General features: G+C 43.7%; 1 protein-coding gene across 1 annotated transcript in view; it reads left to right on the plus strand.

Moving 5' to 3' along the window:
• The window catches only part of JAKMIP2 (janus kinase and microtubule interacting protein 2), a 114634-nt gene that overhangs the window by 53967 nt on the left and 45714 nt on the right, over nt 1-14953 (plus strand). The window contains exons 2-3 of the mRNA XM_005298079.5: nt 8658-8928; nt 14086-14583. Coding sequence (XP_005298136.1) covers nt 8800-8928; nt 14086-14583 — 627 coding nt within the window. The 5' untranslated portion in view covers nt 8658-8799. The remainder of the gene's footprint in view (nt 1-8657; nt 8929-14085; nt 14584-14953) is intronic.

Genomic DNA, 14953 nt, shown 5'->3' on the forward strand with positions numbered 1-14953 from the left:
CATTGCACCATGAAGAAAGGACTAGGGCAGACACATTTGGGGAGAGCTCTAGGAAGTATGGGATATGGGCAGTTGGACTCAGGCCCACATAATGCAGTGTAGATACTAGAGCCCCAGGTTGGGACCCAGGGTTCAACAATTCCTAACCAGGGGTTACAAATTAGTGTGGATGCTCAAGCCATAGGTTAACGAACCCATAGTCTGCTCACTCAAGTTCTATTAACCCTGGGCTTACATTGCAGTGTAGACATACCGAGAGAGGTTGAACGTCTGACCAAAGGTCACACAGAATACGACTGGCAAAGTCAAGACAGAATCAATATCACCTGATTCCTGTGATGTGCTTTAAGCCTACAAAGTTATCCATCCCTCAGTCCTCCCCACAACATAGGGTATAACAAGTGAGGCAAAGAACAAGTATGACAGGAGCTACAAGTAATGAATCCAAAGCTCCAGGGATAGTCATGTAATTTGAAATATCACAAGGGAGAGATACTGTAGGCCCAAACTGACCTCTAACTAATTTCCTGCCTATCTAAAGTTCTTATTTCTCTTTCCCATGTCCTTGTAATACAGTATTTTTCATATTTGCTTTTTTCCCCCTCCAAAACAGCTACTTCTGCTGGGTTTTTTCTCCTCTTTAAATACAAGGTTGAATGCCAGCAGCTAACTCTCATTGATGACCTTTTAATAAACAATCCAGTCGGAACGTGCAAGAGTAGAGAAAGAATTTTGATAAAGAAACCGTTCTTTTTCAGTCCTCTACGGGATGGTTATGAACAGCAGTAAGGAAATAAGGATTTTTTTTTTTTTTTTAGATTGAAAGGAACACCCTTTCCATTGTACTGTAGCCATGTCAAGCACCGCTGAGAATTTTGCCAGCTGCTGCTCATTTAGCAATAATTTCCTTTTTTTAGGCACATCTGACATGTTCTAAGCTGGCCTGTGAGAGAGATCATTTCCTTGTTACTGGTAGATTGCAGCTTCGTTTTGATTGCAAACTGCTCATGATGACAGGCTAATTGCCATTCTGGCCTGTCGGACGAGTCAAAAAGGGTGCCACAAAGGCAGCTTGGCAAGCTGCTATTTCACGCCCCGAATTATTCCTGTTCCACCATCCAGACTACTTTATGGAGACTACTTGGTGGGGAATAGAATGAATCAGATTTCTTTGGTTAGTGATTATTAGTGCAAGGCCATATGCTTTTACTTTGTTTGTGTAAAGCAAAAGGGGTTTCTGAGACTGGGGAGACAGCTGAGCTGCATGTAGCCAGGTTATTTCAGTGGCCCAATTACCAATGTTAATTTTGACGCAGCATCTCTGAAGAAACGGGGCCTTGAAATATTATTTTAAGAAGGGAATTTTATATGCTGCAAATACAGGAAAGTATTTCACTCTTAGGTACGTATGGTGGGGCTTAGCCCATGGGATGTGTGCAGCGCTTCTATGGATAGCAATAGGACAGTTAAGCTTGTAGGGTGAGCATATCACGGGCAAGCCCAAGATGTTCTGAGTGAAGCACTTTACCCATGCTAACTTAGGCCCCAATCCTGCAAAGATTTCTGGGCATGTTTAACTTTACACAGTGTGAATAGTCCCATTACTCACCATTGGAGCTGTTTGAAAAATGGAATTTCCGTCCCAGGGCTTTGATTCGGAGTACCATGATGCATTGCCTTTCTGGAAGACTTGCTTTAGTCACATGCAAGTTATTGGGCTCCATACAGGAGTAATGGGATGACAGTCTATGACCTGTATTATGCAGGAGGTCAGACTAGATGATCTAATGGTCCCTTCTGGTCTTAAAACCTAAGAACCAGTGGTATGTATCAGGGCCGCCCAGAGGGTTCAGGGGGCCTGGGGCAAAGCAATTTCGGGAGCCTCTTCCATAAAAAACAGTTGCAATACTATAGAATACTATATTCTCGTGGGGGCCCCTGCAGGGCCCGTGGCCTGGGACAAATTGCCCCACTTGCCCCCCCCCAACCCCCGGGTGGCCCTGGAATGGAAATGCTGACAGACGAACTGTAGAGGGATTTAGGGCTCCTCTACAAGAAAAGGTGCTAACAGCGGGCCTTGGATTAAACCGTGTGGTACACTTTGGGGTACATTAAAGCACTGTAGGGTAGGCTCATCTGTGGCTATACATTGAGTTCGGCTGAACAGGTAGTCAAGATGATGTCTGAGCTGGTTAATACAAAGTGGTGACCTTACTGAAAACATGAATGAGATCAATGAAAAGAGTAGCACAGACAGGTCAGTCAGGAATTATGAGCTAATGTGATTTAACAAGTGCTTTAAGTCTTCATTTCAGTCTCCATCCCTGCATGGGATGAATTGATGCCTGACAAGAAGTTACCAACAATTTCGTCAAAGTCCAGCTAGTGAGCAACGGAGAGACAAATGTTTCAAGATTTTTGACAAAGGAAGTGTTGGACTGGCCTGTGATTCAGACCTGTCCTATCACATTTTCTTGTAATTGGGTTTGGACAAAGCTTGACTCTTTCTTATTCTTAATCTCATTGACATAGATTGAAAGGTGAACACCATCACAGAGTCCTCTACCTAGCATTATACTATCACACATGGGCTCTCATTCTTTGGGACAACAGGATGCAAATTTCTCTAAACTGGGTTCTGAATTTGCACTCATTGATTTCATTGGCAGTTTTACCTGAGTAAATATTGAGCGAAGCCCTAGGATTTGTCCCACTCATAATATTGTACACCTAAGTCAATGAGACCATTCACAGGCAGTCAGTCCAAAACACCAGGCCTTTATTGGGAACATAAAGCTTTATGTCAAAGAATCTCAAAGTACTTTGTTATGTTAATTATTAAGCCTCACAACTGGACCTGGGCAGGAAATGTTTTTCTCGCCCTGTGGATATTTTCAAGAGTTTGAAGCTTTTTCCGATATTGAATAGGGATGGAAAGGCAAAATCTCAAAAATATTCACGAATCAATTTTTTTTCCATTTCAGATCAGTCGAAACATTTCATTTCAATCATTTCAGAATGTTTCATTTTGATTTTAACCTTTATTCTTTTTAAACCTTTTTCCCCTGTCTAATTAGCTTAAATTTTGAAATGAAAAGTTATTCTGAACTGGAAAACCTGAATTTTTCACTTAGAAAATGTCAAAATGAAATATTTTTGACCATTTTGACATTTTTTCGAGTTGGGAAATTCATCAAACCCAGCTCAGACTTGCAAACAGTTTCAGTTTTGACAAATTTGCATTTTTGATGAAAAAATTACTTGTTGAAAAATTCCCAACCAGCTCTATTCACAATGCCCTTGTGAGACAGGTTAATATTATTTATTATTATTATTATTATTATACCCCTTCTACTGATAGGGAAAGTGAGGCATAAAATTAAGTGAACTTTCCAAGATCATACAGTAAAACACTGAGTGGAAGGGATGGGAAAAGAACACAGGAGTCATTTATCACAATCCCTGATCTAACCACAAGACCACATTGCCTCTCTTCAGAACTGCCTTTGATCTGGAGAGGTCAGTTTTAACCTGGCTCATGTTACTGTAAATTTTCTTAAGTGCTACTGCAGACAGACAGTCTAGCCACAAGGTTATCTGCAATATGTATTCAATAGATATTCTTAACTACTTTTATAGATTAGACTATAGCACAACTCAACACTCTAAATCTGTCTCTGCATTAATAAAACAGTGACAGTGAAATTCACTAGGGTATCAAAATGTTTGTATCAGAAATGCTGCCACTTCTCTTTTACAGGCACTGGTAGTTTATTTGTTTATTCTGGACTTCTAGCAGAGCATGTGACTATCACAGATTATGTATTCAAGGTCTCTGAAAACTGTCTCTAGGGTGATTAAGACAAGAAAAGGCAACAGGTCGTCACTGAACGCTAAGAATTTTGTGCAGTTCAAGTGCTAAACTGCGTGTCTGCATGCCCCAAATATCCATGTCTCCAAGGATATTTCAGTTATTCTCCAAAGAGAATATCAACCAATATCATTATCAACCAAACTGTTTCCACCACCAGTAGGCATGCCAGCTAAATCAAATTCAGAGAAAGGCTGTAAAGTGGACAGAATGTGGCTGCTTGCTTCCTAGTGAGTTGTTACCTTTGCTAATAAAATAAATACTATTTTATAGCAAGTATTCTGAATGTTATTCTACTGCAGTACTTCTGGAGTTTGAAATCCCAGTTACTGCTTATTATAATCATCTGTTTGCAGGGCCGCCCAGAGGATTCAGGGGGGCTGGGGTCTTTGGCGGCAGGGGTCCTTCCGCTCCGGGTCTTCGGGGCACTTCGGCGGCAGGTCCCGGAGTGAGTAAAGGACTCGCTGCCGAATTGCCGCCGAAGATCCGGAATGAAAGAAGCCCCCGCCACCGAATTGCCGCTGAAGACCCGGAGCGGAAGAAGCTCCAGGTCTTCGGCAGCGGATCCTTCACTCGCTCCGGGGGTGTTTGGCAGCACTGAAGGACCTGCTGCCGAAGACCCGCCGAAAACTCTCGTGGGGGCCCCTGAAAAATCTCGTGGGGGCCCCTGTGGGGCCCAGGCCTGGGGCAAATTGCCCCACTTGCCCCCCCCCCTCTGGGTGGCCCTGTCTGTTTGTAGGGAAAGGGGTGTTTTTAAGTATGTTTTGGTTTTAAGGGTAATGCACATTTAAATTTGCATTTGCAATAGAGCAGGGCTGTGAGAGGATTTTAAATGATTTTTCTGAGCCGGAGACAATCTTGGAGACTTTATAGTCATTCTTTCTTTGTGTTTTCCAGTTGTAAAGTAAAAGACTCCTCTCTGTGAATGCCCACAGGCCACTGGCTCAGCAGAGCGGCAGCTGGAGGCTACAAGAGATTTTAAAAGATGAAGATAAGCAGAAGCATGTTGGAGTCTAAGGCTCTGGCTACACTGGAGAGCTTACAGCGGTGCAGCTGCACTGTTGTAAGCTCTCTAATGTAGCCGCTCTAAGCCAACAGGAGAAAGCTCTCCCATTGACGTAATTAATCCACCCCAACGAGCGGCAGTAGCTATGTCGGCGGGAGAAGCTCTATCCACACCAGTGCTTAGGTCGGTGTAACTTATGTTGCTCAAGTAGGCGCCTCACTCACACCCCTGAAAGACATAAGTTATATCAACATAAGTGGTAGTGTAAGATGAAAGATGAGCTTAAGATGAAAGAGAGCCTAAGATGAAAGGTCTTGGAGAGGCCAGCATCACAATGGGATTCTCTGCAGGAGGTCTGGAAGGAGCTCGCAGCATGTTGGAAGGGTCTGGGGCCTGTTATATGCTGAGGGAAGATCATGGGAGTATAATGGGGCTGGACACCTGAGGGAAGAGAGAGAGATCTTTATAGCTGGGTCTCCACGTGGCATGTGAAGTTGCAGGTGCAAAACTCCAGGCACTCTTACCTGTGCTTACAATTGCAGTTTGTTGTAGATACTTCACCTGATTTGTGGGAGCAGAACAAACAATCCCGGAGCACTTTTTGTGACCAGTAGTAGAGTTAAAATAAAAAGTTATCAAATTCTGAATACAGTTGAAGAAATTGTGATCTGCTAATGAGTATGGTGTGCCCGCACTGACAGGTTAAACCCATCCAATACATTGTTTTGAATTATATGCTCATCTCAATTTTTAAAGATATAACATCTGTCCATCTCAGGATAACAGTCTTTGGAGAGATGATAAAACAGCACATGCAAAATACCTCAGGACTGTAATAATTCACTGAATATGTTCATCGTTGTGCTGCTAAGAGTTAACACTGAATCCCAAGATGAAATGACATATCCTTTTTATAACCTTCCTTTTGATAGTCATGTACCTTTCAATCTCTGAAGATCCATATTTTCCCATTCCAGAGAGAAATTATTAGTGTGAAAGATGTCAAAAATAAGCAGTACTTTGCCATCTGGTCATTATTTATTAAGTTTACTGAATCTAGTAAGGATGTTACTAAACCAGCTAGCGTAATGCCCATTAAGTCTATTGATTGTTAAGAATCCATAACATGCTACTGAACTTATTAGTGATTACAGTCTTGGGACACAATACTCCACACACTTACTTCACGGCTCAGTGCTTACTGAGACCCATTGACTTCAGTTGGGATTTCCCACAGTAAGCACTACACGAAATAGTCAGTTTGTGAAGGATTCAGCCCCAAAATACAAATTCAAAGTTACTCCGTGAAGTAATCGTTAGCAGAATTTGGCCGTAGGAATTGCAATTAGTTAACGTGCTTGTAATTTTTGTATTAATGCTGATTATATGAGTGTATTGTATTTCTGCCATACTGGGTTTATATTCACTGTCATTGCTTGGGTCTTGTATATCCAGTTCCTAATCCATTATGAAACAATCTTATAGACCCATACTAGCAAGTAAACTCAGCCCTGTGGCTGGTAATAATGCTAAGACAGCATTTTAAGATTTGTAAGCAAAGTAAGTGGCCCAGCCCAGTGCATTAGCTAAAGCTTCTGTGATCTCAGCAGTTCAGTGTGTCATAGCAGTCTCTGTAAATTGCTTGCTAACCAGATGCAAAACCCATGTTTTTTTCTGCATAAAAAAAGATATAATGCATATTTGATAAACCAATAGGGAGTAAATTACCCCTTTGGAGGAGACTAGGAATGTATTTTGTCATGCCTCATTTTAGCTCCTCGCTTTACTTTCACATTTCTAACCTCAAGTGGTGCTCCTGTTGCAGCTTAACATGATTTTCCTTGCTGTGATTCCAGCCTGCTCTATCTTCATACACAACAGCTATCTGGGCAACACTGAGACATTCCATCTGTGTAGCAATGATACGTTTAATCATCATGCTTTATGCTTTCAAGCATAAGTATCCGAAGTATCTCATTCCTGAACTAAAAGCATCCATCTTTTACGTACTGCTGCCTTTCTATGGGAGGCTGACCTTAAAGTAGCTCAGCACACCACAGGGCTACTACTGCAGGACTGTAGTCGGTGATGCATGCCAGCTGCAGTATTATTAGTGTTTGAGTCATGAGATCACTTTCAGCTAATCAGAACTGAAGTGGGCTCAGAGCCTCTCGTACCCTCTGCTGATTGGGGTTCTGGAGTAGTACAGCCAGTGAAAGTACTTCCTACTGTAACTGTAGTTCAGGTCTTTAAAACAGTCACTTCCCTATAGGGAAGCGCCGCCTGTGAATTTTTAATCTATTTTCTTTCCTGCTTAGCTCATACACTGTTTTCTTTCTCCAGCTCAATCCCTTGCATGGTTAATCTTGAGAAAGTTCAGCCTTTGTTTAAACCCAAGCATGTCTTAAGGCATTAGCATTCATATGTCATAGGCAGTCAGATTTTCACATTCTTAACCATTCCTATCTCCTTCGCCTCATTTTCTGAGCTTGAGCTGGACATTATAATGTCATCCCTGCTGTGCTGCATTACAACACAGATGACAAGAATGGGCCAGTTATACTATACCGCTTCCAGAGTAGATTTTCTTTCACAATATTCACCCATTCCTATAACAAGCATGAGTCTCAATTTACTGTAATCTTTGGGCTCCACTCTGATCTCAGTCAAACCATTGCAACTCCACTGGAAATAATGCACTGGTGTAACTGAGAGCAAGATTAGACCTTCTGTCTTCTGTTTTGCATGGGGATTGTGGAGGAAATACTATCCAGATTCTGATCTTGGTTACAATAATGTAAATCTAGAGTAACTCTATTGATTTCAAAGGAGTTACAACAGCATAACTGGGAGCAGTATATGGAAGCTGAGTGAAATGGAATTAGAGGATGACATTTTCAGGATACATTTCATAATATACAAGTGGAAATAAAAATGAATTCAAGGTAACAAGAAAGAATGCTAGTTTTTTCACTGCATGACAAAATTATTAATGTGGATTGGGTTATTTCCCCCAAAAGGTGTCAATCACCCTTTGGAATCATAGTCTTTGTCTCTGATTCATCTAGAGAAGTGGCAGTGGGACTACCTGTTCTCCAGTACCTACGGGGAAAGTTAACCCTGGTCCTTGCACAGGTGACCAGGAGAAAGGATACACGGGGGAGGATGAGAAACACAGCCAGTGCACACTCTGCTATGCTAGTCCTGGACTTCTCCAGATCACCAACCATGTCAAAGTGTATGTTGGTTGTGTGCTGTGAACAATTGTCGTGTAGGACTTGGAGATGCTAGGGACTTAATGGCCATGGATCTGGCACTACCAACATGCCTATGAAGGTAGCCATCCCAGGTCAGGATTGAGACACTGATTGATAAGACAATGTGGAGGAAGTTTGTTCCACTGCTGCCAATGCTGTGCTTATTCTGCACAGGCCTCTTTATCCAAGGCTTTGAATCAGTGGCACCCACCAGAACTAAAATTATTTTTAAAAATCGCTCTCTTTGCTCAGCTACAAAAAGCCTTATGAAACAAACTGGCTCCTACTTCTTTGCGGAATGCCCCCTGGAGAAAACAAGGGGGAGGACACAGCTTTGCAAGCTGTCAGGCATGCCAAGCTCACACATAGCGATTTGATTGTGCTAAAATCCCCTTTGCAAGTCTCTGGACAGAGGTCACAGTGTTTGGAAAAATGAACTATTGTCTTAATGTTTTGTAACCACATGAACCCTTGTGATGCCACTGACCCACTGACAAATAACAGTGTGTCTTATTTCTCGCAGGGCTTCCAAAGCGGCTGAGGACAGGACCTTAAGGAATGTCACACAGTAGGTGCTGAGACAACTTGCACTGAACGGAACAAACAAAGATGGCAGTCCCTATTTGAAAGGAATTAAACGCATAGACTCTCATTAGGAAGAAACAATGTCAAAAAAAGGACGTAGCAAGGGCGAGAAGCCTGAGGCACTGATTGTGGCCCTGCAGGCTGCCAATGAAGAGCTCAGGACCAAGCTAACAGACATTCAAATCGAGCTGCATCAGGAGAAATCGAAGGTGAGTGAAGAGTCAGTATTAAATGACAGTATCTGCAAAGGAGAAAAAGATCTGGAAAAACAGTATAACAGAAAATCAAGGCGGGCACACATTTTTTTAACCAGAAGACAGGGCTTGATTCTTCTGTACTTACACCATTTTTATCCCGACTTCAATGGAATTATGCTCTATTTACATGGGGGTAAGTTAAAGGAGGCTCAGGCCTACGAAGAAGAAGTTTGTTGACCTCAAGATCCTGGCTGCATTCCAAGTAGTTAGATTTATCCTGCCACCCTTAAATTCGGTGTCAGTTCTGTGACTACCATGTTTTTCATTTGTTATCTCTGCCTACTGTGTAGTGTTGCTGTGCATTCTCGAAGGACTTCTTTCGGCCACTCCAAAGAGGGTTGCATTTCACTAGTGAGGGAAGTGCTCCATAAATATATAATGTGTGATTCTGTGCAGTGCAGGTGCACTGCAGTGTAAACCCAGGTCTATGGGACCCAGGCTTGTGGACTTGGTGTTTCCTAGCCCACACCTGAACTTCCCCTCTGCATTAAAATAGCTAGACCCAGGTCTCATAATCATGCTAACGCATCCATGCAGCACTTCAGAGTCAGACCTTCTGACTTGAGCTGCATGCACCCTGCAAACTGTCAGCGATTGAACCCAAGTCATAGTGGGACTCTGCCTCTGAGCCATCCCCGAGCAGGGTCCTAAGACCCAAGTCCTAAATGCTTGTTTACCCGAGTCACACTAATCTGTGTATGGACAGAATGGGGGCTTGGGCTGAAACCTGAGTCAGAGCCCCAGTTTAATGTGCAGTGTAGACGCTATCTTTAGGGGAGGAGGGTGCACAAGGGGAAGGCTCGCAGAGCTTAGGCTCCAGCCTGAGCCGAACATCTACCCAGCAATTTTTGGCCCTGAAGCCCAAGCCCCACAAGCCTGAGTCAGCTGACCTGTGCTAGCCACAACCATGCTGCTGGTCTTTTATTCAGTGTAAAAAGCCCAAACCCATGGCAACAAGTCTCAGAGCAGTGGTCTACAGATACTTACGGGCTCACGTTACAAGGGTAAAAATAGCAGTGTAGATTTTCCTGCTTGGCCTCTAAAACCCAGCGAGGAGGGTGGGAGTCAGAGCCTAGCTCCAGCCCAACTGGAAACAGCTACACTGCTACTTTCACCCCCGTTGCACAAGTCAGAGTCTGTAGACCCAGGCTGAGCCTCTCTGCCTTGGGTCTTTTTCTTGCCATGTGACATACCCTAAGAGGCTGGAGAGGCCCAGCATAACTTAGACAGCACTTGGGGTCTAAAGTACAGCAGCCTCCCAGGGATCTCTATGGGCCGGATCTCTTCAGTGCTGTCCCAACCCGATCAGGAGCGCCGCCAGCTTTTCTGCCGCCCTAGGCGGCAGAATGTCCCACCCCAAAATGCCACCCCCTACAGAGGCAGCGGAAGGTCCAAAATACCACCGCGGTCGCCACCCCCCAAATTGTAGCACCCTAGGCGACCACCTAGGTCGCCTAATGGGTTGCGCCGGCCCTGACCCCGATACATGTCTGTTGCCTCTTGCCTCAACCCAACAGCCCACTGAGGCCTGCAGGGCATCTTCAGGAAGCAGCTTTACAGCTGACTTCTACAATGCCTGCACTGAGGTAATCTTTCCCTGGCAGAATATGGGGCTTTTAGGATTCTTCATGCCGCTGCAACTGAAAGGGACTGGAATGGGGGTGACGGATCTCACCCACAGTGTAAATTTCTAGCTGTCATTGTGCACTTACTCTGCAGAGGGGGTGCAGATCCTGCTGGTCGTGCATGCAGAAGTAAAAAGAACAGGAGTACTTGTGGCACCTTAGAGACTAACAAATTTATTAGAGCATAAGCTTTCGTGGGCTATAGCCCACTTCTTCGGATGTAGATGGTTTCAGGTTGGCGAAACATCATCAAGTTTTGAAGTTGCTTTGCAATGAAATGGTTTTTTTTCCCATTGCATCACTTCCTGCTTTCTTATGCTCAAATAAATGTGTTAGTCTCTAAGGCCTGGTCCCCACTTAGTCCGGACTTCGGACTAAGGTACGCAAATTCAGCTACGTTAATAACGTAGCTGAATTCGAAGTACCTTAGTCCGAACTTACCGCGGTCCAGACGCGGCCGGAAGTCTCCCCCCGTCGACGCTGCGTACTCCTCTCGGCGAGCTGGAGTACCGGCGCCGACTGTGAGCACTTCCGGGATCGATCCGGGATCGATTTATCGCGTCTTAACCAGACGCGATAAATCGATCCCAGAACATCGATGGCGTGCCGCCGGACCAGCCGGTAAGTGAAGACTAGGCCTTTGGTGCCACAAGTACTCCTGCTTTCTTACAGGTGCTTCTAGTCGGGAGCCCATGACATTACACCTGTGCTCTGGAGTGTCCAGTGCACTGCCAGGTGCAATTCAGAGTGTTGCTTTTGTCCTATAAAGCCTTATATGGAGAGAGCTTGGATGCTAGTGAGATAGTGGCACTCTTTAGTTTTAACAAGATATTCTTTATGAGCAGCAAACAACAGAAGTCCCATGTTACAGTTGTTGATTTCTTATCCCCGAATACTGAGGTTATGGCCAATGCTGGCCACATGCTAGCACTCTGAATCTGCCACTGAGCCATAGTAGCAGTTTTAAAAGGGCAGCTCTTAGTGAGGTGGGTTTTTTTCCCAGTTGATTGTATTTGAAGCCTGTGACGGAAATTCTTTGACTCCTTCACAAATAAGCATGGCCTCAGGCAAACGAACCTAGGCTGGGCTGCTTGTAGCTTCCAAAACTGAACAATAGCAAGTGCTTTAGTTTCCATCGGGTCTTTTATCATGAAAGGCTTTCTTATCCATATATCAAAGCTAATGGCAATCTCAGAGGCCCATCGGCCAGTTGAGTGGAAATCAGTTTCTTTAGTTGTAGCAGAAACAAGATGAAAGAACTAATAGACAGTTTGGGGTTATCTGAAGTGCTGATAATCTCTGGGGGTGTTTCTCCCCTCACCCTCCAGTGAGATTTATAGCCATTAATTGCAACCCATTTTAACATGGCAGGATTTGCAAGCAGCAAGGAAACTGATACAGTCGTTCTTTCAAATTCATCCTGCATCTCAGACTTTTACAGCAGGCTGATCTCAGAACCTGGACAGGCACCACGGTTTTTCAAGCCTTGGCACTGATGTTTTAGCACACAGGCAGGGATTAGCTTCGCTTCTTAGGAACCATAGGCTGGCTGCCAGCAACTTGAAGAAGTAGTGAGTTTCTCTCATGCTTTCCACTTCATTTTCTCACTGACCCTCTCTGTCTTTATTTCCACTGTAACCATAGGCTAGTAGTACAGTAGCGCCACTATGGTATGCTGTTAGCTGTCAGGGAGAGCTGTGAGCACTCAGCCCCTTTGAAAATCAGAGCACTCGTATTTTGTGCCTAAATACAGAGCTTAGTGCCTAATTTTAAACACCCAAGTTTGACAACTTTGACCTGGGCTGTTGAAGAGCTTGGTGCCCTAAGAACGAAGTTGAATATGAGTCAACAATGTGATGCAGTTGTGACAAAGGCTAATACCATTCTGGGGTGTATTAACAGGAGGGTCATATGTAAGGGATGGGAGGTAACTGTCCCACTCTGCCTGGCACTGGGGAGGCCTCAGTGGGAGTACTGTGTCCAGTTCTGGGCACCACACTTTAGGAAATATGTTGAAAAATTGGAGAGATCCCAGAGGAGAGCAACAAAAATGATAAAAAGTTTAGAAAACCTGACTTGAGAGGAAAGGTTAAAAAAACTGGGCATGTTTAGCTTTGAGAAAAGAAGACTGATGCGGGGACTTGATAACAGTCTTCAGATATGTTAAGGGTTGTTATAAAGAGGACTATGATCAATTGTTCTCTATGTCCACTGAAAGTAGGACAAGTAGTAACAGACTTACTCTGCAGCAAGGGAAATTTAGGTTAGATATTAGGAAAAACTTTCTAACTCTAAGGGTAGTTAAGCTCTGAAATAGGCATCCAAGGGAGGCTGTGGAATCCCCATCACAGGAAGTTCAAAGAACAGGTTGGACACCTGTCAGGGATGGTCTAGGTTTAGTTGGTCCTGCCTCAATGCAGGAGGCTGGACTTGATGACACCTCGAGGTCCCTTCCAGCCCTGCACTTCTATGATTCTATAAGTTGTTCACTGAATTTTTTTTTAAGAAGCCCTAAGAAACACACTACTCAGTTTTAGGATCTGACTAATATTTGTCAGGATAACTTTGGTGACCTGAAACTGAAGTGAAACTGCACTTTTAGGATTCTTTTCCCCCTTGAAGATATATTTTGGTTGAGAATATATCTGAGACCACTTGGGGACAGAATGGAAGAGAAACATGTCACTTCAATGCATATTGCATACGGCATTCTCTAGCTTTAGCATATCCCATTCTTCAAATCAATGATGATTGTAAGCGGGCACCACCCGTGTCTCCTGGAGGGCTTTCAACTGAAGTAGTATTTTATTAATTACTATCATTATTATTATTGATTTTTTATCATTCCTTGTCTTTCTCACTTTAAAAGGTTTGCTCACTCTCTGATTCTTTATGGTATTTTTTAAAGGAAATTGCCAGAAGAGTTTTTATCATTTTTAAATCCTTCCTTTCCCTTCTTACTGTAAATAATAAGTCTGTCACATTCAATTCTTATTGAAATCTCTTTCTTCGTCAAGTTGCATTCTTTCATTGCATGTTCACGTGAGTTTGATTTGTAGGGTTGCTAACGAGCTCTAAAATGCACATACAAGTTTGTCGGATAAGGTTAATGAAGATTATTGGGTTGCTCTATTATTGCAGGGAGGGTCATTGCATGGGCAACAGGCTTCAGTCATTTGTTTTCATGAACAGCAGTGAAGTACTTGTGTTGAGAAAAAATATGTAGGGACAAATGCTGAAGTCCTCACTGAGGAAAAACTCTTAATTAAGTTAATAAGACTTTTTGCCTGAGTAAAGATGGGATAAAGTTGAGTAAGTGCGTTTGGATGTGGCCCATATTTTGTCATACTAAGGGTGCTGCAGGAATCGATGAGTATCTCAGGTGGCTTCCTGCCCTGAGTTGCAGGAGTGTATGGGTACTTCAGATGGGCATGTTTTATAACATGTTTCTGGCAGTTGATTTTCTTTTCTTCTCAACCTGTAGGTCAGCAAACTTGAAAGAGAAAAGATTCAAGAAACTAAGCGGATCAGAGAATTGGAGCAACGCAAGCAGACTGTGCAGATCACTGAACTTAAAGCCAAACTCCATGAGGAGAAAATGAAAGAACTGCAGGCAGTGCGGGAGAACCTAATCAAACAGCATGAGCAGGAAATTACTCGGACGGTTAAAGTCAGAGACAGTGAAATCCAGCGCCTCAAGTCAGCACTGTACGCTTTGCGGGATGGGAGCAGTGACAAAGTAAGGACAGCGCTGACCATTGAGGCTCGTGAAGAGGCCAGGAAACAGTTTGACTCCGAGCGCCTTAAACTTTTGCAGGAAATTACTGAACTAAAATCTGCCAAAAAGCAGGTGGACGAGGCCCTTACCAACATGATCCAGGCTGATAAGATCAAGGCGGGTGATCTTCGGAGTGAGCATCAGTCCCATCAGGAAGCCATCTCTAAGATCAAATGGGAGAGTGAAAGGGATATTCGCAGACTGGTTAGTAATCTCCCTATGCACCAAACAGCTGGGGTGACTCCTTACAGCCTTCTTGATTTGCCTCTAGTGCTGATAGGTTTCCTGTTCAGTCAGACCCAGGCAGTGCAAATTAGTTTGCAAACAGATTAAAATACTCCCAATTACCACATCTCTCTTGGAATTAGGTGAGATGAAGTTGGCGGGAGCTGCTGCTGTGAGCTACTCACGGGGCTACTGGAACCCAGGAGGAAATATGCTAATGGTATATTCTGTAACTAATTGGTAGTTTGTGTGTGTATAAAGAGATATACACACACACATGCACGCACAACACACCACTGCCGCCCTTTCTGGATGGAATCAGAGTTTCTTCCTGCTATGGCCCTATACT

The sequence above is a fragment of the Chrysemys picta genome, chromosome 8 (assembly GCF_011386835.1).
Source record: "Chrysemys picta bellii isolate R12L10 chromosome 8, ASM1138683v2, whole genome shotgun sequence".
NCBI lineage: Eukaryota > Metazoa > Chordata > Testudines > Emydidae > Chrysemys > Chrysemys picta.